The sequence below is a fragment of the Medicago truncatula genome, chromosome 1 (genome assembly GCF_003473485.1).
Source record: "Medicago truncatula cultivar Jemalong A17 chromosome 1, MtrunA17r5.0-ANR, whole genome shotgun sequence".
NCBI classification, from domain to species: Eukaryota; Viridiplantae; Streptophyta; class Magnoliopsida; order Fabales; family Fabaceae; genus Medicago; species Medicago truncatula.
In genome coordinates, this window is record NC_053042.1 from 42,166,008 (window position 1) to 42,192,791 (window position 26,784).

The 26,784-nt window shown below is 32.3% G+C and overlaps 3 protein-coding genes across 3 annotated transcripts; 1 reads left to right on the top strand and 2 right to left on the bottom strand.

The window, feature by feature from the left end:
• Window positions 1–256: 256 nt before the first annotated feature.
• On the bottom strand, window positions 257–8,060 carry LOC25484736 (cytochrome P450 709B2). The gene is made up of 5 exons (XM_013613683.3): window positions 7,754–8,060; window positions 7,453–7,676; window positions 1,777–2,027; window positions 1,304–1,676; window positions 257–851 (listed from the first exon to the last, which is right to left on the bottom strand). Exons 1-5 carry the CDS (start codon window positions 8,028–8,030, stop codon window positions 420–422), a joined length of 1,557 nt encoding a protein of 518 aa, XP_013469137.1. The 5' UTR covers window positions 8,031–8,060; the 3' UTR covers window positions 257–419.
• A 4,816-nt stretch (window positions 8,061–12,876) lies between these two features.
• LOC25484737 (putative pentatricopeptide repeat-containing protein At3g01580) lies at window positions 12,877–15,096 on the top strand. The gene has a single exon (XM_013613684.2). The coding sequence runs from the start codon at window positions 12,877–12,879 to the stop codon at window positions 15,094–15,096; it is 2,220 nt and encodes a 739-aa protein (XP_013469138.1).
• Window positions 15,097–17,785: 2,689 nt separating this feature from the next.
• LOC25484738 (meiosis-specific protein ASY3) lies at window positions 17,786–24,965 on the bottom strand. Its single transcript, XM_013613685.3, has 11 exons — window positions 24,819–24,965; window positions 24,277–24,360; window positions 22,375–23,907; window positions 22,148–22,271; window positions 21,120–21,239; window positions 20,963–21,023; window positions 20,701–20,850; window positions 20,552–20,610; window positions 19,513–19,647; window positions 18,499–18,590; window positions 17,786–18,203 (listed from the first exon to the last, which is right to left on the bottom strand). Exons 2-11 carry the CDS (start codon window positions 24,307–24,309, stop codon window positions 18,138–18,140), a joined length of 2,373 nt encoding a protein of 790 aa, XP_013469139.2. The 5' UTR covers window positions 24,310–24,360; window positions 24,819–24,965; the 3' UTR covers window positions 17,786–18,137.
• Window positions 24,966–26,784: the final 1,819 nt, after the last annotated feature.

A 26,784-nucleotide genomic window follows, 5' to 3' on the forward strand; every position in this document is an offset into this window, starting at 1 on the left:
AAAGTGCAGGGACCAATACCAATATTTTTACAAAGTGCAGGGACCAATGCCAAATAAAAAAAAGTGCAGGGACCAATGACATATTTAAACCTTGTTTTTATGAATCTACTTTGAAAATTTTGGATTTTGAAGTTTATAAAAGTGGATCGTTTTGAGATTTTTCTTATCAATATTCCCATCTCAAAAAATATGGCTTCAAAACTTCCAGCTACTAATCTTCCCACTCGAATTTGGAATGATCTAGAACCCAACGTCAGTGTCAACCTTAACTTTTCTCAAGTTCCACCTGCACTTATCTACATTTTCATTGCTTTATTAGAATCACATATATCCAATGATTATTTTGATACAAAGTAATAGTAATTATAAGTTGGAGTATTATTGAAGAAACGATAGCTAGTGTCAATAGACACTAAGAATTATAACTGCAGTGGTTTAATAATGATGGGAAGTCCATGTTGTGGTTGCAAAGTGAGGTTGTTAACAGGTGCATGTTCATAGTCAGAGGAAAGAGACCAAGAAAACCTTTGAAGAATCAAAGTCATCACTGTCTTTGCTTCCAACATAGCAAAATTCTGACCAATACAATTTCTTGGACCCACAGAAAATGCAAGTAGAGCATTTGGGTGATTTGAGGCCTTAGATATTCCATTTATGAATCTCATTGGATTGAACTCATTTGCATCTTCACCCCAATATTTTTTACTTGTGTGAATCATTGTTATTGGGATTGTGAGACATGTTCCTTGAGGGATTATCAAATTTCCTAATTTCATGTCTTGTGAAGCCACTCTTTCTAGTTGTATTGCAGGACAGTACAACCTTAATGCTTCCAGCAAGACCATATTCACCTTAAAAAATGAGACACATTGTAACTTGTAAGTTAATTTTGTAAAGATGTTAGACTTAAACCATTGTAAGTTAGTTTTCTTCGATTATGAGTAACCGATTTTTAAAATGATCTAAAGAGATCTCATTATGATGAGTTATTTGCTAGTTTATTAGGGTGTCGTGAATATGTTAATTTATGTTATGCTTAACTTGTATAAGTAGAGAATTGATTGATGTAATAAACATAGAGAATGAATGGCGAAAGTTAGTTTAGTAGCCTAGCATCGCCATTCTCTCTCTTTTATTATCTTTTCTCTACGACTATATTGTACCACCAAAAGTGTATTAAATAGGGGCACAGATTCTCTCCCTTTGAGATTTTCACCGGAGAGAGGAACTGCTTCCGTTAAATAGCAATGCTCTAAACCTAAATCTGAAAAACTAAGAATGAAGGTTTTCGGATTAATATTACCATTTTTAACTTGGATAGCATATCTGCGTCAGGAATTTCCATGCCACAAATCTGCTGAACCTCTTGTCTAAGTTTGTCTTGCCAATCCTTGTGCAAACTCAACAAAAAGACGGTCCAATTAAGTAAGTTTGAAGTGGTTTCATGACCAGCAAAGAAAAAGGTCTTGCATTCATCCATGATTTCATTCATCTTCAATTTTTTAGAACCATGATCATTTGTTTTTTCTGTATCCATCATTACTCCTAGTAGATCATCTCCATAAGAGCAATCTGATTGAGAATTTTGCAACCTACTTTCTATAATGCATTGTAGTGATTTCTTCATTTTTCTATCAAGCTTCCATATCTCAATATTTGACTTAGTAGGAAAATATCTGCAGCATTAAGAATCCAAAACCATAGAAAATAATTAATATATGTACTGATCAATGCAGAACCAAATGAATTTAGAGTAAGAGAGGTTAATTAATATACTGAGTGCCAGGAATGAAAACGTCGGAATTTGAAGCTACGCAGTGCTTATGAAGCTGTGTTTGTGCATCAAAAGCTTCTCTTCCATGAACAAAGCTGGTACCAAAGGCAGTGTGGGCAATTATATTTGCTGTTAGCTCTCGAAATTCTTCAGTCATCTCTATTTTCTTTGATTTCTCCTTTGTTTCAATAGCTTGCTTTTTCCACTCTTCTAGCATGGAAATGGTACATGCTGCCATTCTACTTATCATAACCTGTCAAATATATGATATAGCATTTAGAATGCACGCATATACAATGCCAAATGCCAATGAAAGAAGAATTAATTTCTATTCTTTTTACTTATTTTTACCAATGACTATTTTCTTGATAAATCAAGGTATCGACTCGAGATAACAAAGATCTATTTAAGGGGTTGATATATCAATTATGTAACACCAATTGAATTTATAATAAAGAATATGATATCTTTTGAAAATCTTGTCTGATAAATTAAAAGGTGAGTTTTGTAAAATAAATTTTGATTTCTCTTCTAAAAGTTACCTCAAGGAATGAAAGCGTTCAAACATACACACATATTTATCCAACCGTCAATGTAAGATTCTAATACAACTTCATAAAATAATTTAGCATAAGCCTTCTTTTGGTTAGTATAAGCTTTTGTTGGTATTTCTAAATTTAGTGGTGTGTATTTCTAAATTTTAGATCTTTATTTTTATAGAAGGGGTGTTTCTTTATAAAGAAAATTTTGGTGGAGAAATGGTATCTAAGTCTAAGACATAGAATCTATAGAAAGAAAAAAAAAACTAATGATGCTCAAACTAATCAAATATATATGTATTTTTACCGTTGCACCAAACCCTTGGAGTTAAGGAATGATTATTATGGTTATCGGACCCTACCTGTAAAATAAGGGTCTTGATAACGAGTGTCCTAAGAACACTCTTAAATGATTCTAAATTAAGAAATTGTTCATAGAAAAAGTATAAATATTTTAATTTCCAATGCATTGAATGCACAAGTTTCTATAAAAACTTACTATTTAAAGAGTACCTTAAGGGCACTCGTTAACATTTCCCTTAAAATAAAGAGTAAACTACGCTCTCCTCCTCTTAAAGATGTTTGAATTACACTCTACTCTCCTCTTATTCAAAACATATTAGAAATTTCTTCACTCTCCTCGCTTGAATTACATTTCCCTCACCTCTTATGTTAAAATCTACACTTTACTCCCTCAATATTTTTTTTTTATTTCTAATAATCTAGCAAAAAAAATAATAATCTAACACACTTCGAAAAAAATATATTTCAGATCTATTTTAATATAACAAAAATTTGAAAACGCATTTTTCGCTATTTTTTACTCACAATTCATTAACGTTTAGTTTTAAACCCTATAATAAAATATGAAACAACCCAAAATAAAATTAAAATATATGAAAAATTAGTGAAGACTGATAATGCATGGTTAAAAGTTAATTTTATACTCTAAATTATAAAATCAATAGCAAAATATTTAAATTTAATTATCATTGACATGTAAATTATAAAGAAATGAATTTATTTTTCTTAAATGGTAGTTCAAAATTATAATATATCATAAAAATATTTATTTATGTTAAAATATATTAAAGTGTAGTGCATATTTAATTATTAAGAGAGGGGGTTGTATTTCAAACATCTTATCAAGGAGGGGTGTATAAATTTTACTTTTAATGGGAGGGGAGTGTATTTAATAAAAAACTATCATTTTCCATGGATTTGGTTCTAATGGATCGAAAGGTACCTTTTTCATATCGTTTTTCTTTTTTATTTTTTTTAGTATTTTTTTGTTTAAAGTATAGTGTTCTCATCTTTTTTATCTAGGGTGATCGAATTGGTGCGTCTATATGAAGAATGTTGATCTACAAGTTCAAGGAGCAACTCCAAGAGGGAATGGTGTTCACGATTTCCTCATTTAATGTTGCTAGCAATAGTGGTTCGTATCGACCATCACGCAACGAATACAAACTGAATTTCACAATCAACACAAAAGTCAAACTATCTAAAACTGTTTTGGTCCCAACAAACGTGTATTCGTTTACACCTGCACCTGATGTTTTCAATGAATCTTACGACAACAACTGCTTAGTTGGTAAGTGACTATAATTTTCTTCATGTAGATTTTTTTAAATATTATTTTTGCTTACAAAAATAACACAATAATTTATATATTGAATTAATAAAATGTTTTGTTTAATATGATTCAATTGTACGTTATATTCTTTTAATAATAAATAGTAATTTGATCGATATTTTAATGTGTGTTATATATGCAGATGTAATTGGAGTCATGATTGGAGTTGGAGTTGAAAGAGAGTACGAAAGAGATGGTGTAAAAACTAAAATGAATGTCATTGAATTGGATTCAAATGGGTAGGTTTGATTTATTTTTTTTGTAATTGTAATTTTTCAAAACCTGTATTATAGTATTTTTATTAATATTTGTATAATCTTTGACAATTTTAAATAGTTACGTACCGTTTTAAATGTACTCTTTTTGGAGAGTATGTTGAAGAGATGAACTCTTTCCTATCTTCCGGTGAATCTCAAAATGCTGTTGTAGCCATTATGTTGACAAAAGTTAAATTGTTTCAAGGTAATAATTTATGACTAGCAATTCTGATTGTTTGTTTATACGAATATATATACTTCATTCATATACTTTTGAATCTTAATGATAGGAAAACCAGCATTGCAAAATGCATTTTCTTCCATTAGAATCACATTCAATCCTGAAATTGGTGAAACAAAGGAACTAAGGAAAAGGTATATATATATATTTTTTAATATAACATTTTTTTCTTCAGTTATAATATTATTGATTGATACTTTTAATTATAGCTTTCTTAGTGCAAATACAAATTCTCCTGCATCGGGATTGATCCAGTTACCAAATTCATCTCGCATACCTGTAAATGAGGAGTTTCTCTTACTTACTCCTAGGACCACTATTGAGGAGTTGAAGAATGTTAATAAGTTTTTATTTTTATTTATTACTACAGGGTCTATTTTGGTAAAGTTTGTACACCTTTTGGTATAATGTTATTTTGTATGGTGATGCAGGGCACCTCTTTTATTGTCTTGGGAATTTCAATTTTCAATTGAACAAATCGTTTTTGTTGCATGTATTGACACTTCAATAAAAAAAAAACCAGTTTCCGTATTTTCAATTTACAATTTACTTATGTCTTAAACTTTACACAAATTCTAAAGTAAATACAAAAATTAAGTTTCCCTAAGTGTGAATAATTAGCGATAATCTATTATTTTAAAAATATTGTTTTGGTGTTTTAAACTTATTTTTTGTTCATAAATATAAAACCAAATTACATGATTTGTTAATGTTTTTTTTATATTCAAAATTTAACATAAAAATTCATTTTTTTTAATGAAATACAAAATATACATATATTTATGAGGTAAATTTTATTCAAAAATGTGCTTATTTTGATAAATTAAAAAAAATAATGTCAATGAATATTATTTATGAAACCAATAAAAATAATAGATGTAACTAAAATTTTGAATTTAGGTTTTTTTTATTTATAATTGCGATCATAGAGATCGTTGTGATTAAGTAAAAAAATAATATTTTTATTAAGAGTGAAAAATTAAAACATAGGTAATCATATCCATTTGATATATTGAATGACTGACAAAGCAAAGCTAATACAAACTCTTACTAATTAGTTAATTTTTTAGAAATATATTAATTATTTATAGTGTTTTTATCTCTTGGATTTAATTGTACTTTTGTTGATTATTTTATCACTCTCACAAAAATATTCATCTATAAAATTTAACTTTTTGATCTCAATAAATGATTATTTATTGTTCAATTTTAAATACGAAGATAAAATACCACATAACGCCAAAATTATGGATGAAAAGAAACAAAAACAATAATATTTAAAAAATCTGTTAAAATTTAAATCATATTAAAACAATTTAAATAAAATGTATCCCGTGCTTGGCACGGGGCGTTACACTAGTATTTTAACATAAGAGAAGAGAGAAATGTAATTCAAACTTTTCTTAGGGGAGGGAGGAGAGGATTGTAATTTACTCTAAAAATAAACTTAAGTTGCCATCACCTATAATATCACACATTTAATGAAACCATTGAATGAAGATGAGATTATTCATAGTTGGATTTTTCTAACCCGTGCAATCTTGCACAGCTTAAGGGGGTAATAAATGCCTAATTTTTTGGGTTTTTCTAAACTCTTATTAATGAGTCATTTAATTAATTATTTTTTAAAAACTATTTTTTTTATTTCTCCTATTTTTTCGTGAAAGGCTTTCTCTCTCTCATTTTACAATTGCCCAGGAACCAGATCACAGTACCCTTGCCATTACATATAGCTCGTTGAAATTTCAATTTTAATTAGTGATTTATGCAGGTTCCATCAATCAATATATTACCCAATAATCAAATTCTAAATGAAATAAAATATTGTAAATTAGAGAGGAAAGAATCATAATCTTTAACATTGAATTTTGTTTAATAAGTAAAAGAAAAACTGATGAAGATTAAGGGGAAAGGGACGAAACATAATTCATGGAGAATTTAATTAAAAATGACAAAGATTAAAACTAAAGTCTGATGCGTTCCTACGAGCTCCATTGGCAAATGTTAATATGAGAGAGATTTTTTTTTAAGAAATGGTCAATTAATTGACTCATTAATACAACTTTAGAAAAACCCAAAAAATTAGGCATTTATTACCCCTTAAGCTGTGGAAGATTTCACAGGTTAGAAAAACCCTTCATAGTTTTAGCTTGAAAACTTAAATTCAAAAGTAGACCCACACAATATGAAACTTTTTTTTAGAACAATTATATTTGAACATCCTTAATTGTTTTATACTCATTTAACACTTATTTTTTTTCTTCCTGTCATTTTACTACCTCATACATCTATCACATCATTTTCTTTCTCTCTAATAATAGATTAGATTTGGGTGTATAAAAATTATTTTCCCTTTTTTCATTTTCATATAATATTCTGATTGGATGGAGTAATAAATATGGTCATGAGTAAATAGATTGATTAATATGATTTTTCTCAATCCACTTTCATTTAAATTAAAACAAACAAAAATCATGAATAAGTTTTGAAAGAAAAAACTTGAGCTCTAAGAACAATTATTTAAAATAAAAACTTCCGCATAGAGCATCCAACACAAATATTCGAGATAGTAATACGATTAATCAAGATCCACTTTTATACACTTGCGTAGCATCTGGTTAATCGCGTTTAAAAATATGGTTAATTGAATTAAACATGATTTTTAAGATGAGTTTGGTACACAAGATGAGCTTCTCTCTTTTATTGTAAAGGTATGAAATTTTCATAATAACGATTAACCTCTATCGAAAAATATGTTTGGTATATATGATGAGTTTTTCATTTCAAACTGAATTTTCAATCTCTTACATCTTGGATCAACGATCCAAGTGGATGCCCATAAAACATTTTTGTATTCGAGAAAGGATCTTTGAATAAAAAATCTCATTATAGTTTTATGTCATATTTTAATGATGAGTTTAGTATACAAATTATGTGAAAGTTTCCCCTTTTAAGACATTGTGTTGTGCATATAGTTACGGAGAAAACTAAAGTTAAGACTTGACCTTGAGTTTATCCATAGAGAAAGCAGGATTGAGTATCCTTCTGCGCCTAACCCATTCCACTCCATTGACAATTGCTAAACCTTCTCCTATCATGGTTACTATCGAAGGCCTTGTTTTAGGCTTTGCATAAAAACCAAATTTATTTGATAAAATCTCTTTGGCCAGCTCTACATCAGAGATGCAAATCCTCGGTTCTGTTCCGTACCAATATAGAAATCTCTCCCCTGCATGCATGCATGGTGAAAAATTACTAAGAAAGTAAGAAAGAATCATACATATATATAGAAGAGAAATAAATTACCATATAAGGAGGACCATATTTGGTAGTGAGGAAGAACCCTTTGAGTAATATCGTTTGAGTGTTTATCCATGACCATATTCCTTGCATCCTTCATCATTGTTTTGATATCATGAAGAGAACCTGAAACAAGTGAGTAAGGTGGTCCAATAACTCCTTGCTTTCGAAAGTGCCTAGTCATTGCATATGGTCTCCAGAAGAGAATTACACAAACTCTCCAAATTTTTGACATCATCATAATAGTGAAAGTCACTATGGCAATAGCAATAAGATATCCCATTTTTTATGTATGTTTCTATGTCTCTCAGTGTGTGAGTGAAATATATCTCCTAGATTTTTAGTGTGAGGTTGGTTAAATACTACTAAGTTGTTGATAAGAAGGGTCCACTTTGATAGTACTAGTCAATAAGAAGGGTCCACTTTGACGTTTCATATGTTTATTTTCATTATAAAAACAAATACAATTAGATAAGGTTTTTTTGAAAGAAAAAAAAAAATCAAAAAGTCTAATCTCATTATCAAGAGCAGTTTTAAATTTGGCTAATCGATCGACCTTAGTTATTTTGCCATTGACCATGGAATAATCTCTTAGATTTTTCTTTATTGGTTAGTATATGTATAACCGATATTATGAGTGTATTTTTCGTTAGATCTTAACCTTCTTTTCTATCTTGTTTCTTCTTCCATTGATAAAAAAAGAGAAGCTATTATGGAAAAAATTTAAATATTTTTTTGAAAATAGATTGAATGTTTTTAAAAAGTTTAAGAGTTTTTTATGGCAAAATCTTATTTATTGATCAATAAAAAGTGGATAAAGTTATTCACGTTGAATTGACAACAATCAAAATGATTTATTTGTCTTCCATATCTATTTGCTTCAAATTTAAGGGACGTCAAAATAAAATATAACAATGTAGGTTTATATTTTATTGTCAACAAGTTCACTGTTTTTAATTATTATAAAACTTATTTTCCTTAAAAATGATTAGAATTAAAAGTTTCAACAAACAATCGAACACTAAATTTGAATGTGAAAATATCATTTATGTATAAGAAAACATAGTTATTTTTGTATGGTCACGATATTAAATGTACCCTGTTTTGACACACAAATGAATTTTTTCAAAAGAGAAAAAAAAAAACTTATATTTCGGGAATATGTAACTCTTTGTGTGTTTCTAAGCATTATTATAAATTTAGTTTTGTGACCATGCAAGCAAGTCTTGCTCAAAAAACAAGTTAATGACATCTAGGGAAATATTTACTTGAGCAAAAAAAAAATTTAGACACACATATTAATGAAAATATTAAAAAATAATTAAATGATGTAACTAAATTCTTTTATATTTATTTTTCTATTCATGTGAGTGTGTAAAAAGAATTATTTGTATTTGTTTCCAGCTTGACATCATGCATTATGCATTGGAAAATTGTGACATGGCTGCTGATGCATAAGATCTGCTGAAACATCATCTATGAGTCACTCAAATTGTGACATGACTATGACAATTATATATCATGTGCATTCTTGAAAGGAAAATCAAAAGATTTGCGGCTCATATTCTTTTACTACCATTTTCCAAATCCAATAATAATTTTATAGGAATGCGACATTGTCCTTAATTCTTTAATTCTTTGACAATTAAGACGGACAAAAATATGAAATTCCTTAATCTTTCGCATGAAAAAACACTAAAAATTTGGAGCTAGTGACTTAGCCGCCTTACCTAGAAACTTCTTCGTGTTGTCTTATTGCACAAAGTACAAACAGAGATCAACTATTTTCTATGGAATGTTGCAATCCACAATCCATACCTTGTAGAAAAAGAAACTAAAAAGAAAAGTTGAACAAATAATCTCACTCTCACATCAAACCGCCAAAGAGTCTTCGTCCTTTCCATAGAGATTTTAACATAATAAAAATAACATTTTTAATATATATATATATATATATATATATATATATATATTAAAAATGATTTTTATGAGAAGATATTCAAAACAACTTTGTAGAAATTTTTTAAAATTTTACTCTTAAAAAAAGTCATACCAAAATGATGAAATACTTCAAAAAGAAAATTTATGAGAGCCCAAAAAAAATGGAACACTCAAAATCATTTTTAAAACAAAATTTTTTAACAAACAGATCATTAGTATTATCAATAAGATAAAGAGGAACGATAACTAGCCACAAATTTTGGACACAATACCAACACCATGGACAGTTTTGTCATTTTCACCTTATATCCAGGGTAATTATGTAAAAACACAACACACCATTTTTTTTATCTCTCCTCTGTACTATTCTCGCTATCGTTTCTCTCTGTGAAAGTGAACCACCGCCGTCCTCACACAACCACAGTCACCATCGACCACCTCACCACCATCATCACCATCCTCAACACCACCACTGTCACAATCTAAGGGGTGGAAGGTGGAATCGCAACATGGTGTGGCGCTGCTTGGTGGCGATTGAAGAACGCGGTGAAGAAAGGTTCGTGTTGCGAAGAGACAACACTCGCATTGTAAAACCTGGAGAGAGAGAGAGTTCAGTGTTTTTTGTTTTATTTTATTAATTTGTTTTTGGTAAATTAAACAAAAACCTTTTTTTTTTTTAAGTCAGGTGGGCCTATTTAAAAGTTATCTTAGTTAAAACCTTACCACCAGCTTATGTTTTTAAATCAGGTGAATAGCAACCTATTTAATATCCCTGTGGTAAAGAGTGTTTTTTGTACTAGTGTCAGCACCACACCCCGTCCTCACACAGCCACCGTCACCATCGACCTTCTTACTGCCACTGTCACCATCGTCTTCCCCACCAACAACGTCACCATCCTCCCAGCACACCCAGTCCTCACAACCACCATCATCCTCATCGGTCACAACCATCGACATTCTCATGCCGTTTGGATCTGGATGTTGTGGAGGTTGTCGGCATGCTTTCGGAGAGGAATTAGAGAGTGAATGTTCGGCAGTCGGAAGGATGCTTACCGGAGAGAAAGCGGAGGCTAAGTATGGATGTGAGAGAGTGAGGGTTGCAGAAAGTGTAGAGGAAGAGGGAGATAAAAAAAGAATAAACAAAAAAAAAAAATGTAAAAAATACCGTATAATATATACATGGTGTCTATATTGTGTCAAAATGTTTGTGTTCATTTATCATTTCTGTTATATCTAATATATATTTTGACATATTATGAGTGTCACATATTTAAAAAAGTAAATTGTTTTAAAATGAGTGGCCCTTCTAATTTTCAATGTAAACACTATTTTAAACTAATTAATACTATGAATATCACTTCAAAGTCGGTATTTTCTGTTACCGTAAAAAATATCCTATTTAAAAAACGGATAATACACAAATACTGAATACATGATAATGTTAAGTTAGTAAAATTGTTATTCCCTTTATTTCAGTTATTATAGTATTTTTATTATTATGTATTGGATTAGAGTAGGAGGAGGTAGTTGTAGCTTCACAATCATGTTTTCTTTAGTACCTCGTTAGTGAATAAGCTAGTAATATCATGTCTTCCTCTTGTTTAGAAGAAGTTGTGTTATTTGCACCACCGAAACTAGGACTATCACTGTAAAACCGTATAGCATTGTGAGTTGTACGCAAATTGAGATCTGTCAACCAAATCAAGGTATGAGTATCTATCATCCTCAATATTCAAAATTGGTATACTCACTTCTCCAACAAAGTGTACCAACAAATGTACACATCCTGGGTTGGGTTTATCACATTCATTATTCAACATTTTTTATCAGAAGAATCTGAAACATAATGTAAAAAGAAAAAAAATGAGTAAATAAGAGGCGTTAACTAGTCATGACAAAGAAGTGACAACAAAAGAAACACATCATATGAGTATTGCGTTTGAGTTATGAATAAATACATCATATGATAAAGCTGGTCAAGTAATTGTTGCAGTCTAAATTACAATAGGAACTTATTATTACAACTAATTACAATATGAACTTGTTATTTCATCTAATTACAATCTGAATTTGAAGCGACGAATGATTGTAGTACTTTATTAAGATTAATCAAAACAAACATATCATTTATATGTATAGAATGAAGATTGAAGGTAACCTAACTCACAATGAGAACGAAATGGGACGAAAACAGTGACGAGACGAAAACAACGGCGAGAAGAAAATGTGGGTCCAAAACAACTGCGAGCAGAAAATAATATTGAACACAGCACCACGAATTTGCAGAAAACAACGGCAAACAAGAATGAGAACGGTGATGAAAGAAATGATACATAATGCAACAGACAAGGATGAGTATGAAAGCAATTATACCCAATGATTTAGCTGTTGTCCAATGCTTCCATGGAGGAACAACATCGATGATGAAAAAAATGAGAACAAGTTGCAGTAACAATGAGAAAAGAAACTGAAAAGGTGAGTATGCAGTTTATAACCAGAGTACTTAAAAGGAATGAGAAGAGGTTTGACGGCGTTTCTCTTTTTCATTTGACGACAACTTAACGTTTCTAACGAGATTGGAGGTTTATAAGTCATTTAGAGAAGATGAGTGTTATTTGAACAACCAATTTGGTGATAACTTATTTGACAACCATATTTTACAAAGAAAAAAGTGGTATTGGCACGGAAACCATGGCAATAGAGAGATAAAGTAAAAAATAATGCGAGTATGAGAGAGAAAGTTGTTGTAAAAGTTGATGTTCAAATATCATTTCTCTTTATCTTTAGTGAAACCTTAGATAAGGTGAATGTATTATTTCCCTTATTTATAAAGATTTTACTTAACAACCAACCTAACTTCGAATTAAAGACTCATGATTACTCACAAAAACTTTATAAGAGTTTTGGTGTTTTATCCCCTGTAAAATATATTTTTTTGATTTATCCTCTGTAAAATATATTTTTTTTGGAATACCCCATAATAGGTCATAAAAAAACGACTTTTTTTTTTTTTTTTGAAAATTTTTTTCGTTTTTTATGACCTATTAGGAGGTATTCCAAAAAAAAAAATATTTTACAGAGATAAATCAAAAAAAATATTTTAAAAAAAATGACATATTGGAGGAAGAGAGTATTTAACAAAACTTGATGAGAAGTTAGGGGAATGGGTAATACCATTGTCATTGCCAATGCCGATGATATCCTTCTCCAATTTGGTGTTTCGCAATCCCAATCTCAATCCTTACCTTACCACATTCACACGTCAAAAACACTCTCTTCCCATTCCCTTCACCACCTTCCTCCATCACCTCAAATCTCCACCAAATCTTCTCCAAACCAAAAAACTCCACGCTCTTCTTCTCATCCATGGTTTCTTCCACCCATCTTCACCACACACTCCTCTTTGCTCACACCTTGTCAATGCTTACGTTAACTTTGGTTCCCACCATTACGCTTTTCTCTTCTTCTCTCAACTCCCCCACAAATCCAACCTTGCTTGGAACGCAATTCTCAGAGCTCTTATTGGCTCTAACAACTTCACTCTTTCCATTCAGTTTTATCACTCTATGCTTAGACATGGTTTTGCACCAGATAATTACACATACCCACTTGTGCTAAAAGCTTGTTCTTCGTTGCAAGCTATTGAAATTGGAAGATGGGTTTATCATAATATTCTGATTAATGAGGAAAAGGCTAATCTTTTTGTCCAGTGTGCTTTGATTGATATGTTTGTAAAATGTGAAAGTTTGGAAGATGCGCGTAAGGTGTTTGATGAAATGAATGTGAGAGATTTGGCGACTTGGACTGCGTTGATTTGTGGGAATGTGTGGAATGGTGAATGGGATGAAGCGGTTTTGTTGTTTAGGAAGATGAGATTGGAAGGTTTGAAGGCTGATTCGGTTATTGTGGCGTCTGTGTTGCCGGTTTGTGGGAGATTAATGGAGGGTTTGAAATTGGGGATGGCAATGCACGGTTGTGCATTGAGGAGTGGTTTTGATAGTGATTTGTATGTTTCAAATGCTATCATTGATATGTATTGTAAATGTGGTTATCCAGATGAGGCTTGTCTTGTATTTAGTTATATGGTTTTTAGGGATATTGTTTCTTGGAGTACTTTGATTGCTGGCTACTCACAAAATGGCATGTATAAAGAGAGCTTTGAACTGTATGTTAGAATGGTGAATATGGGTTTAACAACTAATGAGATTGTCGTTTCTACTGTTCTTCCTGCTTTGGGAAAACTAAAGTTGTTCAAACAGGGGAAGGAAATGCATAACTTTGTTCTCAAACAAGGACTTTTAACGGATGTAGTTGTAGGAAGCGCTTTGGTTGATATGTATGCTAATTGTGGGTCAATCAAGGAAGCAGAGTCAATATTTAGGAACATGTTAGATATGGATATCATGGTATGGAATTCACTAATTGCTGGGTATAATCTAGTTGGTGATTTTCAGTCAGCATTTTTTACCTTTAGAGAAATTTGGGTAGCAGAGCATAGGCCAAATCATATAACTTTAGTGAGTGTTCTTCCTATATGCACCCAAATAGGAGCTCTAAGACAAGGAAAGGAAATCCATTGTTATGCAACCAGAAGTGGTCTGGGATTAAATATTTCTGTTGGCAATTCTCTAATAGATATGTACAGTAAATGTGGATTTCTAGAACTCGGAGTGAAGGTCTTTAATCAGATGATGGTAAAGAATACCATAACATATAATACTATGATATCTGCTTGTGGAGCTCATGGCCTAGGAGAAAAGGGTTTGAAATTTTACGAGCAAATGAATGAAGCAGGAATGAAACCAAATAAAGTCACTTTTATTTCGCTGTTATCCGCATGTAGTCATGCAGGTCTTGTTGACAGAGGTTGGCTGTTGTATAATTCAATGGTTAATGATTATGGTATTAAGCCAGATATGGAGCACTACTCGTGTATGGTGGATCTCATTGGAAGAACAGGGGATCTTGATGGTGCATACAAGTTCATCACAACCATGCCTGTGACACCAGATGCGAATGTTTTGGGAAGCTTACTTGGTGCGTGCCGACTTCACAACAAAGTGGAACTAGCTGATCAGCTCACTGCAGAACATATTTTCCAATTAAATACTGAGGATTCAGGCCACTATGTTCTTCTATCAAATTTATATGCCTCTGGGAAACGATGGGAAGACATGTCAAAAGTGAGAAGCTTGATAAAGGATAAAGGGTTGGAGAAAAAACCAGGAAGTAGCTGGATTCAGGTGGGCCACAGCATTTTTGTCTTCCATGCTACGAGTATCTTTTATCCGGAACTGGCTAAGATTGAAGAAACTCTGGATAGCTTATTCTTGGTGATGAAAAATGAAGATTATATACTGGCTAATCTGGGATTTTGTTCCCATGTTAATGACCCAATTTTAACTTAAAATGAAATCCTTGAATATTACCATTGATAGATATAATATAAACTTCAGTGATTCAAGTTAAAGCTGCCAAAAGGCCGATACATTGTTGAAGTGCTCCCTTCAGGATTCAGTGATTCATCAAGATGTTGAAGGAAAAAAAATAGAAGCTGATCATATTCAACAAAAATTCTGTATTAGACCATTATGATTTAAGCATATACATCCACTAAAGTTTCTGCTCAACATATCACTATAATGTCGTAACCCTACACATCTATATCACTACCATACCTTTTCCCTACTGATCTTTGGGAACAAACCAATATTCATTAAGACAGGAAAAATGGCAGTTCAGAATGTTTGAGTAATGAGTAAGCATGGCTACTGATGTGTGATCCTATTTAGAATCATGTCCCCAAGTTCATTCTCTGATGTCTGTCTAATCGATCCGTCCACCAAACTCAACATTGGGAAGTTTTTTTAGTTTGTTCCCTGCAAAACATAATCATTTGAATAAGCCACGTAAAGCACAAGTGATATAGCATTATCATTATCCATGAAAGAATATGTTAACTGTCTGGCCCATATGACATGTAGATGAAATTTTTCAGTTAATTTAAATTTTAGAGTACAAAATCAGTAAATTAGAAAGTGCACCTAACTTTGTTCTTTTTAATCATCACTCCACATGATCATAAAATAAGACAGTTTTTTCCTCTTCATTTGTCGTCCTGTTATTGAAATGTAAAAGCACAACTTTCATACTTCAATAAGTGATCGATGTCTTGTCACGTTTATCATTCCGTATGCTAGTGAATGAAACACTTGGTATTGAAGATGCTGTTTTAGTGCTAGAGCTTTCATCTCCCAAGTCCTAATAGTACACCTTAATTTAACTTGATTAGTTCTTGCATGATATAATGATTTTGGATGATAATTAGTAACGACACTCTTATGCTTTCAATGGTCATTTTCATCTGTGCTTCAAAGCAGTAAAGCATACAACTTTAGGCTATCAGAACCACGCTGCTCAAATTTATAAGGCATATCACACTATCTTTCTGCAAAATTTCTAATGTTTCATATCCATCATCTTGTTTGTTTATTTATTTATTTTTGTGTGGAAAATAAAAGGATGATGAATATGTTGTGATGAAGGGATACTTAATTCAGTGCTTGGTTTATTTCATGGTCAAATTGTCATTGTGATTGATATAGTCGATCTCGTGGACTGAGAAGTTTGGAATACTCAAATTGGCAGAAGCTTGTTTAGAAGGATTTCTGAACTATAGGAATGAAAGGTGCATGGAAATAGGCATTTGACTTGGAATTTGTTAGGGAAATCAAAATATCATTCGATACCATGCAAAGGAGAAGCAAAACAACTGAGTGCTAAATCAAAAATAGACTGGGAAACAAAAAACAGATGTCTCCCACATTATTTAAAGCAATTGACATCCAAGTATTAATCAAAGTAACATTAATAACCATTTTACACCGTTCTTGAGGAAATTTGAACTCTTCAGGTTATAATGTTAAACTATTACCACTAAACTAGTACATGAAGTGTAATTGACATGCAAGTATGAGAGAGGATAGAACTTAGAAGTAGAAGAGGCCACTTTTACTTGAGCCAAAATACGATGTGATGAGGGAAGGGGTGATCACTAAAACCTGAGTTTTTTGGGAAATTAATAATATCCCATGTGACTCTCCTCACTGCTCAGATACATGGTGATAATGGTATGTAAAACTCAGGTATTGTCGCAGAGTCCCCAAAATTATTGTGATCCTAGTTGTCACTTACATATGATGGAAGTTAGCTACCAACATATGAGGTGGACCAGTGTCAAATGGAAGAGAACATTCATTCAACAAATATTTCCTGACTTGGTTGCTCTCCTGAAAAACTTTTTCTGTTTTTTTTCTTCCGTTTTTTACTTCATTTGGGAAAACAGAGTTATTAATTATTACGTCAAGAATATGGGGTTACAGAAGAAGGCTACAATGCTCAAAATACAGAAGAAGAAGAAGAAGAAGAAGAAGAAGAAAAAGAGAAACATCTGTCAAAAGATGGATTTCGATAGTTATGAGGAAAAAAACCTACCAGAAGATTGGTTCTGATGGGTGAGGGGGGCCTCGTAGAGCCACGCCCCTACTTTTTGTATTGATTTTAGGCTTTTAAGCCACTCCCTTTTTGTATTTTTATTTAAACCATTTTTCACTTTTAATTTCGGTAGTTTAGCATAAACGCAAGATCATGTCCTTGAATTCAACCACATGCAATCCTAATTTGTATAGTTGCATGGGCTGTTTGTGAATACGTTGCTCAGCACACAAACTTAATTATTTTTCTAAAAAAATAATCTGCTGCAAAAAATAACTGAGTTTAGCTAACATTTGAATTTAAATTAATATTTTCATTAACATTATTCGTGTTTAGATAGATTTATAGTTTAAAGACCCACTACCTTATTTATCAAAATTAAAAACTAAATGAGCACTACAAGCTACAATATTTTAAACTCCCAGCTCACATTCAACTGCTCTGCCTAAAGAGAAAAAACTCACATTTACTGCCATTGCTTCACTTCTAATCACCTTACTGTCAATCAATTCCAACAAAAAATAATCAAATTTAGTTTAAAACATTACCTAGAGAAAAGATTAAAAGTGGGATTGAGTTTGACAAACGCCAAAGCAAAACATACTAACAATGGGTCTGTGCATCTCTAACATAATAACAGTAAACAATTCCATAGGACGTTCTTAATATGACATCAGCTTAAAAAAAATTGGCAATTTCCCTTCTAACAAATGAGATGTTTCTAATCTTTCCCCTGCAAATAACGAAATAAATCCAGGATTGGAGACTGGAACTCGGCCAAATCAATACAAAAGTGCCTTTGTAAGTAGCATCACTTGAAAAGGGGTTGGGGGATAATATTAAGCACGTGGAAAACTCTAATGGTACCAGTGCCAAGAATATGGAGAAAATCAATGGGCGCTTACTTATAAGCAAAGTTTGTAACTTGTAAGGAATCATCAGAAATCACGTCCATTTAGATACCCTCTTTCAAGCACATCGTTATAACTTGCTTCAGTTGTAGTAGTTTTCCCCTTGCCATCTGCAGTCAATGAGGATAAAATCAGTTCTACGCGATACACAATGCTTGACTGGATTAGCATTTTTTTTCTGGCTTCTGTCACTGAAGTTGGCCTTCAGTGGTCTTGCAGTCAATGAATCAAGTATAATTTAACACAATAGTGTGGTATAATACTACAATATATCAGCAGACTAGTAATCCTAGAATTGAGCCATTGGTTGATGACTAACCATTAATTCATTCAGATAAAATCATAAAAAAGACATTGAAAACCCAGTGCTGGTGTATATAGTTACTACATCTAACAAATACTTGCCTGCTGCGTGGATGTAATTTTCTTTTGAGCATCATTGAGTTGGACATCCACTGATTCTTCAACTTGTGATATAAGCTTTTTATGTGCTACTCCTACAATACATAGGATATATTCAAAACTAGATCACAGCCTAGATAATACTTGCCAATAATGCAAATGGTAATTTTGCTGCACTTAACCAGAGATTAGATGCAAGAAATCTACCAAATACTAATCCCTTATTGAGTTAAAGCTGACATGGTTGCTGATCAAAATATTACAACGAAAACTGATAATTAACAGAAGTGATACAGAAGATGACATAAATGAATGTAAACTGTGTCATGGACTCTAGAGATTAGAGTATAAATCTTTATTTACACATAAAAACGGGAAGGGAAAAAAAATCGCACTGCTCCCACTCTTGCTCCCTCCAGCCCACTCCGGCTGGCCCTCAAAGTCTCACCTTATCTTACATAAAGTAATATGATACCATCTCTGATAGTCATAAACATATATATATATATATATAACCTAATACAGCTTAACGGGGACTCGGGGAGCAGACAGTGATTTAGCCCCTCAAAAACTCAGTTGATTCTTAGTTCATGCAAATAACAATGTTTAATAGCAGACTAATGACTGACTGATTCTGTCCCACAACCTGTAGCACGAGATGAGACGGCAATGACTATAAACAGCAGCTACCAATGGACCGTGGGTATCCACCTAAAGTGTGCTTACATCCTTAAACCACTTGAGCCCCAATACAATACAGAGCTAACAAACAAAAACTTCTGCAGGTCATTCAAGTTTCGTCTTAACTACTAATTTATAACAGGATTCAAAAAGATTTAAAACAAGTATTCTAACAGTTTTAGTATAAGCTTTCTCTCGAACATCTGAGTTGATATTTTGAAGATATATGCAAAAGACATTTTTTTTTTAAAAATAAAACTTCTTTTAGTAAGATTTTAAGTATAAGTTAATTTTAAATACAAAATAGAGTAACACAGATGCACCGAGTTTTCATACTTTGCTTTTCAAGGGCTCCTTTTATCTCTATCTGATCTGCCTCGAGATCTTCTACAGTGCTTCTGCAGTCCTGTAGGTGTAGATTAACCTCTTCCTTGAATCTATCGTAGATTAATCTCAGCTGTTTCTGCTGGTCTAAATTTTTGTTAAGAGGAATAGAATGTGAGAAAAGTAAGAAAGAGAAGATGAAGAAAACATCTATGAAAGTCATGCACAAACATATTCTTATGACAAATGCTATTAAGAAAGGAAAACATGAGGAAAATATTGGATATGGAATTCTGAAGCAATATACATATATATAGATAGACAATGCAGTAAGTTGTAGAAATGCAAAGTGAGAAATCAAATGCGGTGATATTTTCAGTAGTACAATCTCATATTCTTAGATGTGAGAGATTCTTCCCTATGCTTTCGGACCTGATATTGTTATACATTTATGATCATACTAACATGAAACTTGGTATTTCTGCAAATACAGATGTGAAACATTTGAATTTGTCTTGGACCTACAACTTACAAGCACTTGTATTTTCATTAACTTCTCAATTGTGATCAGCAAATTAGCCCGAACTATACAGTTTAAATATAAACAAGATAAATTTTGAATCAATTAATTTTTTATTCTAATATTTTATAATAAAACCAAAACAAATTAAGTGAACCAAAACAGGTGCCAAAAGAACAATAATGCTGAATCCTTCAAAATAGTCAGCCACCCTTCATCCTAATATATTCTAAGAATTTAACTTTGAAGTATTAAATGAAATTGTTAAAGCATATAATATCTTGAGAACTTTAAAAGCATTGACTTTTCTCCTTTATAAGGAGAACTATTCAGAGTCATTATGAGGTTTCAGAACTTTCCAAAGAATATTAAGTGTACAATCATTCATAAAGATATTCTCTTAGACAGAAGGTTTTGGAAATAGAATTTAAAAGGGAGATATGAAAAGGAGAAAGATGTACAAAATTACCATATTAGTTAAATAAAAACACTAGTATATTTAAGCAAAGAGTGAAGTAGAAAATTTGCTACCTTCAAATCTTGTTTCTATCCGTTTTCTCTTTGATTTATTGAGATTTGTAAGCTTTCCTCTGAAACATTTTTTTTCAGAAACATATGAATGTTTGAGTCTGTTCAAGAACACATGTAAGTTTAAGAATTCATTAATCTAATATACGTACAAGTCTGTTTCAATCTGAGAATGAACATCCTGCAGCTGGAAATGTATGTCTTCAGCAACAGACTTCAAAATTTCTGAGGATTTCTGACTAGTCATCAAATTCAGTTTGTTCTTAAGTTTGGCCAATTCCAAACCGAACAGTTCAACAGCCCTAACAATCGGCAAAAATCATACAATTAAAAAAAGATTGTTGAAACATCGGTATAGTATTTTGTACTTTTTCTTACACATAACTAAGTTCATCGTAGAAAAAGATAAAACACCTGACAAATCCATCTTGAGTCTGTTCAGAAGCTTCGTCCATCGAATCGCTTTCTTCTATCTCTGATCATTTGTACAATTAAATTAAAGTTTGAAGATTAAATACATCAGGATAGCATATTTAGATATTAAATATCAAGTACAAAGAGTAAGTTTTACCTTTTGAAGACACTGAAGCTGGGCTTGTATCATTAAATTTTATGCCTTTATGTTTGCACAGCCTTTTGACAGGTTTAAGTGTAAAACTTTTCCTCTCAGCAGTATGCTTTGCTCCAGAACCTACACATGAACAGAAGATGGTTCTGTCATGAAAAGTCAAATAGTATATATAAAGGAGGAAAAAAGATAACATCTGATAGCCCTGATATTGCAACTAAAGTTAAACCAGAAAATGCATTAAAAGCTAACGGAGGAATTTTAGAAGAGTATGTGCCACACTTTCAGATAACAATTATATATGAAGAATTTTAATTGTCTGCCAACAATTATCAGTGACTTTTCATTCATCACGGCTTACAACCACATCTACTGGAGGGAGCTACACAACTAACACTCCATATGAATAGATTTTTTTCCTGGGTTTCAATTTGCAAGATGATCCATTGAAAATAATAACTGAACAGGTGCAAGCACCTAGAAACTGTGAACCTGGCAGGTAACTCTAACACCTTATAAGCACCAGTAAATAGTGATGACGGAGCACACCTTAATCTCAAATCACAGGTTATGAAGGATGAGATGCATGTTAAATCTGATAAAGACCTATGTAGCATGTAACAAAATAATATAATTAGCCAAGTAATTATTTCCAATCATGCATTGCATAAAGAACCAACCATCCCTATCCGCATCATCAGAATGATTTGAGAATGAGCGAGACATGTTAGAAAGCCAATTTTTTGGAACTTTTACTAAGAAAACATATTTACTAGGAAATGAATAATTCAGAATTTTGAAGAACATACAAGATTGGCATGGCATGGAAACAGAAGAAAACAAGAGACAAAACATCGGCATATATGTTCATACTTCCTGAGGCTAATGTGTTTGATTTAGTTTTAAGAAGAAATCAGTTATATTAAAACCGCCTGATAAAAAATAAGTACAAGAAGTTCTGTGAGATGCATCAACTGCAAATTTTATTAAGAGTCTACAAGATAATTCATATTATTTGATGTAAGCCAAACCTTGACGACGTCCTTGGATGTTCCTCTCCTCATATGATGAATCTGATGATCCATCCTGCTCTTCTGTCTCTTTCTCCAGAGATTTTTCTTTTCTACGAATAGAATACTTTTGTTCCTTCATATGCTGAAGTATATTAAGTAAAGCAAAATACAAAAACACAGCATCTTTAGTTGAAAGACAAAAGACGCAAAAGTATCAACTTGAAACACTAGAATAATAAGGATACATGAGACTTGTCTTGTTCCCTTGTTGTGAAGTCTGGCTCCGAAGCCATAAAAGTGCTTAAATTAGGCATGGTCCTCATAGAAAATCTTGGTCTTTCAGTTGATGCTGGACTATTGACATCATTTGCCTTTTGGTGTGTCTTTGGTGTTGGGCTAGGAGAGCTCAAAGTAGGTGTCTTAAATTGAAATGTAGGACTTTGAAATTCATCTTGTGACTTGGCATCATTTTGTGTAGCAGAAATAGTTCTACGCTCTTGCTGGTTTCTATTTTCTGATACCTCATGTTCTACACGCTGATCTGTATTGTTCGTTGTTTGTGGCTGGTATAATTCTTTTTTGTGTTCTTTTTTCTGCGTCTTAGGGCTATTTGTATGATAATCAGCTAAGAAACCACCAAATCCTCCCATTTTATTCCCAAGTGAAAATGTGGCCCCTGCATACAGTGGTGGATCAGTCTTTGAGGTGTCTTGATGAAGTTTATCTGTGGTATCACTTTCGGTGAAGCAGAGCTTATGTCCCCCTATCTTGGAATTCTTTTCCTGACTCTTTTTCTTTAAAGACACTGAGGAACCATCATTTGGTAAAGCATCTCGGCCGCCAATCCCTTTTTCTTCAAAAGACAATATACTTTTTTCTTGATGCTTCTCTGCCTCTCTGGTAATTATGGTACTTTTACCCTTTCCCTGTTGCTTCTGGGAAGACACTTTCTTTCTGGTCCTAGAACGAGTGACTGGCCTTTTACGAGTATGGTCAGGACTTTCTGAATCAGTTTCTATGGTATCCGAATTCTGTTTGCTCTTAACAAAATCATTTCCCTTCTGGTTCAAGCGCGGCTTGAGTGGTGAACTTTCCTTGTCCTTCTTACAATTGTGAGAGCCTGAATCCTGAGTCTTAGGGGAAGAAGTAGTCCCCAATATTTGGCATAGCTTCATCCTCAAATTTTCAGTACTGTTTTCTGTTCTAGGTGTCTTGTCTTCTGCCTTTGTTTTATCAGTCTCAAAGACTTTAGGTGTGGTGGTAAATGTAAATTCCTCTACCCTTTCTTCAGCACTCCCATCCTTCTTTCCCTTCTTTCTGGAGCTTCTGCTAGTATCGCCATCAAACTTCTTGTAATTATTAGAAGGAAATTTCAAAGTTTGATATGAAAAAAACTGAACCCCAGCTCCACACCCTTTTCCATGAGGCTCATCCTTCTTCCCCCCAGAAGAGACCAGTAAACTAGCGGTTTTGTTGGCTTGATGATTTTCCTCTGTAGTAGGCGATTTAGACATCCAAGAACCCTCCACCGCTTTTGGACCTACAATTTGCTTCTCTTTAGCAGAAACTGTTGTCCCTCCTACAGCCTTGCTTTCTCCTGTGTTGATATTTCCCATCTTAGAGGTTACCCTTTCTGTATTTGGCACGACAGGTCCATCCCCTTTCTTAGGTCCGCTTCTTGAGCTGGCTTTCGATTCTGCCATAACTCCTATGGAAATTTTCCTTGACTGGCTAGACGGATGAATGCTTCCCATACTCCGACAGTCATTCATATGCTCCTGAAAATATAGTTCAAATCCATGAATATCTTAATATAATTTTTCACTTAAAAATAGAAACACTGCAACTAAAATCATAATTAATCCTAGCCTTTAATGTTCAAAAAAATTACACTAAAAAATTATACACAGCCTTTGTTTCTAACACTTACATACAGCTATTATGAATGCTCAGGGAGCATTTGCAACAGAATAAACCAGAAATCATCAAAACAATATTTAAATGAGAAATTAACAGCAATGAATAAACCTAATCAAACAAAGTACTAGTACCAATTTCTAGACTATCATAAGTAAAATATGCAAAAGTCACAGCAACCAAACTAAACCACAGTTCATTAAAGTTGCGGAGGTTTCTAGTCTACTTACATCGTGCAGAATTTTCCGCGCTTCAGTATCCATTGTTAGTCACAATCTGGCAATTTCAGTTAAGCAAGAACACCATTAACTGACCTGAAAATGTAACAACCCAATTTTAGCAAGTAATTTCAGTGTAAAACACAATAAACCCACAGATCAAAAGCTTAAATCAAAATTGTGGGAGAAACTCATCGCTCATGAATCAAAGGAACAAATCCACCGTTTGAAAGCAAGATGCAAATAACAACCTCAAAACTTAAGAAAATAAAAATCATGCAAAATCATTTGAAGGGAATAACAAAAAAAAAAAACGAAGAAAAAATTAAGCTGAATAACACTCGAAACAAACTACGAAATTGAACTAAATAATTGAACATGTGAAAAAGAAACCCTGGAAAAAAGAGGAAATGAAGAATTCAGAAAATGAAGAGAATAATCGGAACTAAAATAAACGTAATCTCAGCTCAACAATTGAAGTTTAATCTGAACTCGAAGATGAAAAAATTGAAAATCATGTTGAGAGAAGAGTTACGAATTTAGATCGATGTTACCTTGCTCTGATATTCGTGAAGTGAAGTGTGAGAGAGATTTGGAATTTTCGGTGGAATGAGAAATTGAATGGAGTGGTGAATTTGATTTTATGTTTGAAAAGCGTGTGTGAATTTCGTGAGCTATGTATGATTCGAAGCTGTGAAAATAAAGAGGCGGGAACAGAGCAAAACAGACTTCGAGTTATATTGTTAGCGTGATGCGTATTGCGCCTCGCTTTTCGTGTGCGTGGACGATTATGTCCCTGTATTTACATTCAAGTTTATATAGTATTATTTTTTTTGGGATAAATTGAAGTTTTGTGTTTACAAAACAAAATTCACCGGATTTCTCTAAAAAAAAAAATAAAAAAAAAAGAGAAAGAAACTGATTCACCGGATAGTTAGTTAGTTTGTCTTTTAAAATGAAAGACTATAGCTATGTTTGGCCAAACTTTTTTTAGGATTTATAGACTATTTGAAAGCCAAAGCTAACAATAAGTGCTTTAAGGTACAGTTAAAATTGTTTGGTAATTATTATTTTTTTAACTTTAAAGTGATTTTTAAACTAAAAGTCGTTTGGTAAAATACATTTTTAAAAGCTTAATTTTTTAGGACAAACTATGATATAAATGAGTAAATATTTAAAAATAAAAGACAGATGTGAATAAAATTTCATAAATTGTCATATAAAAGCATCTCTTTAAATATTTCTATAAAGTGTAAATGATCAAAAAAGAGCTTAACAATATCATAAACAATATTAAAAGACTTCGGAAAATAATTCATAATTAGAAATATAAATTATGAAAAACTCTAACAATTTCTATTTTTAATCAATCCGATTGCTATTCGATTTCGAGCTCTATCCTTATAGCCTTCATCTTGTACTCTTTTTAGACTAAATGAACTCGTATTTTCACTATTGTTTCTTTCTTCTCTATGGGCAATCATATATCCTGAAATATGGTCACATTTGTTAAATTCTTCATCTTCAATGTCACACTTTCACATAAAATTATGAAGTGTTGTTATTGCAACTTTGATCTTTTGTTATTTCATTAGTGGAAATTGTCTCATATCAGACAATATATGTCATCTTTTCTTTCAAACCCCAATTGTTCGTTCAATGACATTTCTTAGTGAAGGATATGCATGGTTGAATATTTCATGTATGCCTTCTACTTAACTTCCTGTTCTAAAATCTGAAATTTGATATCTTTCACCCTTGTATGGTGATAGATACTCTTTCATATTTGGATATCCAACATCAATTAGATAGTACTTTCCTAAAAAGAATAAAATAATTTTTGTTAATATATATAAAAAAAAAAATTAAATAATTTATCACAACAATGAGATTATTCTTGCCTTCGGGAGGATGAGGAAACACATTTTTCATTTCTTTAATCGTAGTTGAAAGAATACGTGTACCATGTGCATCATCAGGCCAACCAACAACAACAAAAGTAACTAACATATCAAAATTGCACACTAACATGACATTTTGTATTGGAAATCCTTTTCTACCAATATAACGAATTTGGTATTTAGTAGGAACAATGGCAGAAATATGAGCTTCATCTATAGCTCCAATGCATCCTTCAAAATGAGGTCACTGCCCGTGCCCGTTATCGTCTCTAATTCTGGATGGAGTTTCTACAAGGTTAAAATCAGGAGGCTTAACAATTTTTCTTGCTAATAAACATAAACTATCCAGAACTTCACCAAACTTCCTACCTACGGCCTTTCCTGATTTTCCAAAGTTATTTTGGACATTTTGATTAGTCTCACTATGTGCACAACTCCAAAGAAACATAGTCAAAGCCTCCAACGATGTCATTTCTTTGGATGGATGTAACCATCTCTTACTAACTAATAATTTTTCAAGTTTCAACACAACATTAGATTTCATCCTAAACATGTTATAACTTTTACCTGGGGTGTTAAGAATTTCTCGAACCCAATTCCATTCATGTGAATAAATAAA

Coding starts and splice junctions, on each gene's coding strand:
- LOC25484737 (XM_013613684.2), top strand. CDS start 12,877: ATGCCGATGATATCCTTCTCCAATTTGGTGTTTCGCAATCCCAATCTC.
- LOC25484738 (XM_013613685.3), bottom strand. CDS start 24,309: ATGGATACTGAAGCGCGGAAAATTCTGCACGAT. Junction 22,272..22,374: donor GGGAACAAGACAAGTCTCAT/GTATCCTTATTA, acceptor AATATACTTCAG/CATATGAAGGAACAAAAGTA. Junction 20,611..20,700: donor TCTCAGATTGAAACAGACTT/GTACGTATATTA, acceptor AAAATGTTTCAG/AGGAAAGCTTACAAATCTCA.
- LOC25484736 (XM_013613683.3), bottom strand. CDS start 8,030: ATGGGATATCTTATTGCTATTGCCATAGTGACTTTCACTATTATGATG. Junction 7,677..7,753: donor AATATGGTCCTCCTTATATG/GTAATTTATTTC, acceptor GCATGCATGCAG/GGGAGAGATTTCTATATTGG. Junction 852..1,303: donor TGCTATCCAAGTTAAAAATG/GTAATATTAATC, acceptor TCATTTTTTAAG/GTGAATATGGTCTTGCTGGA.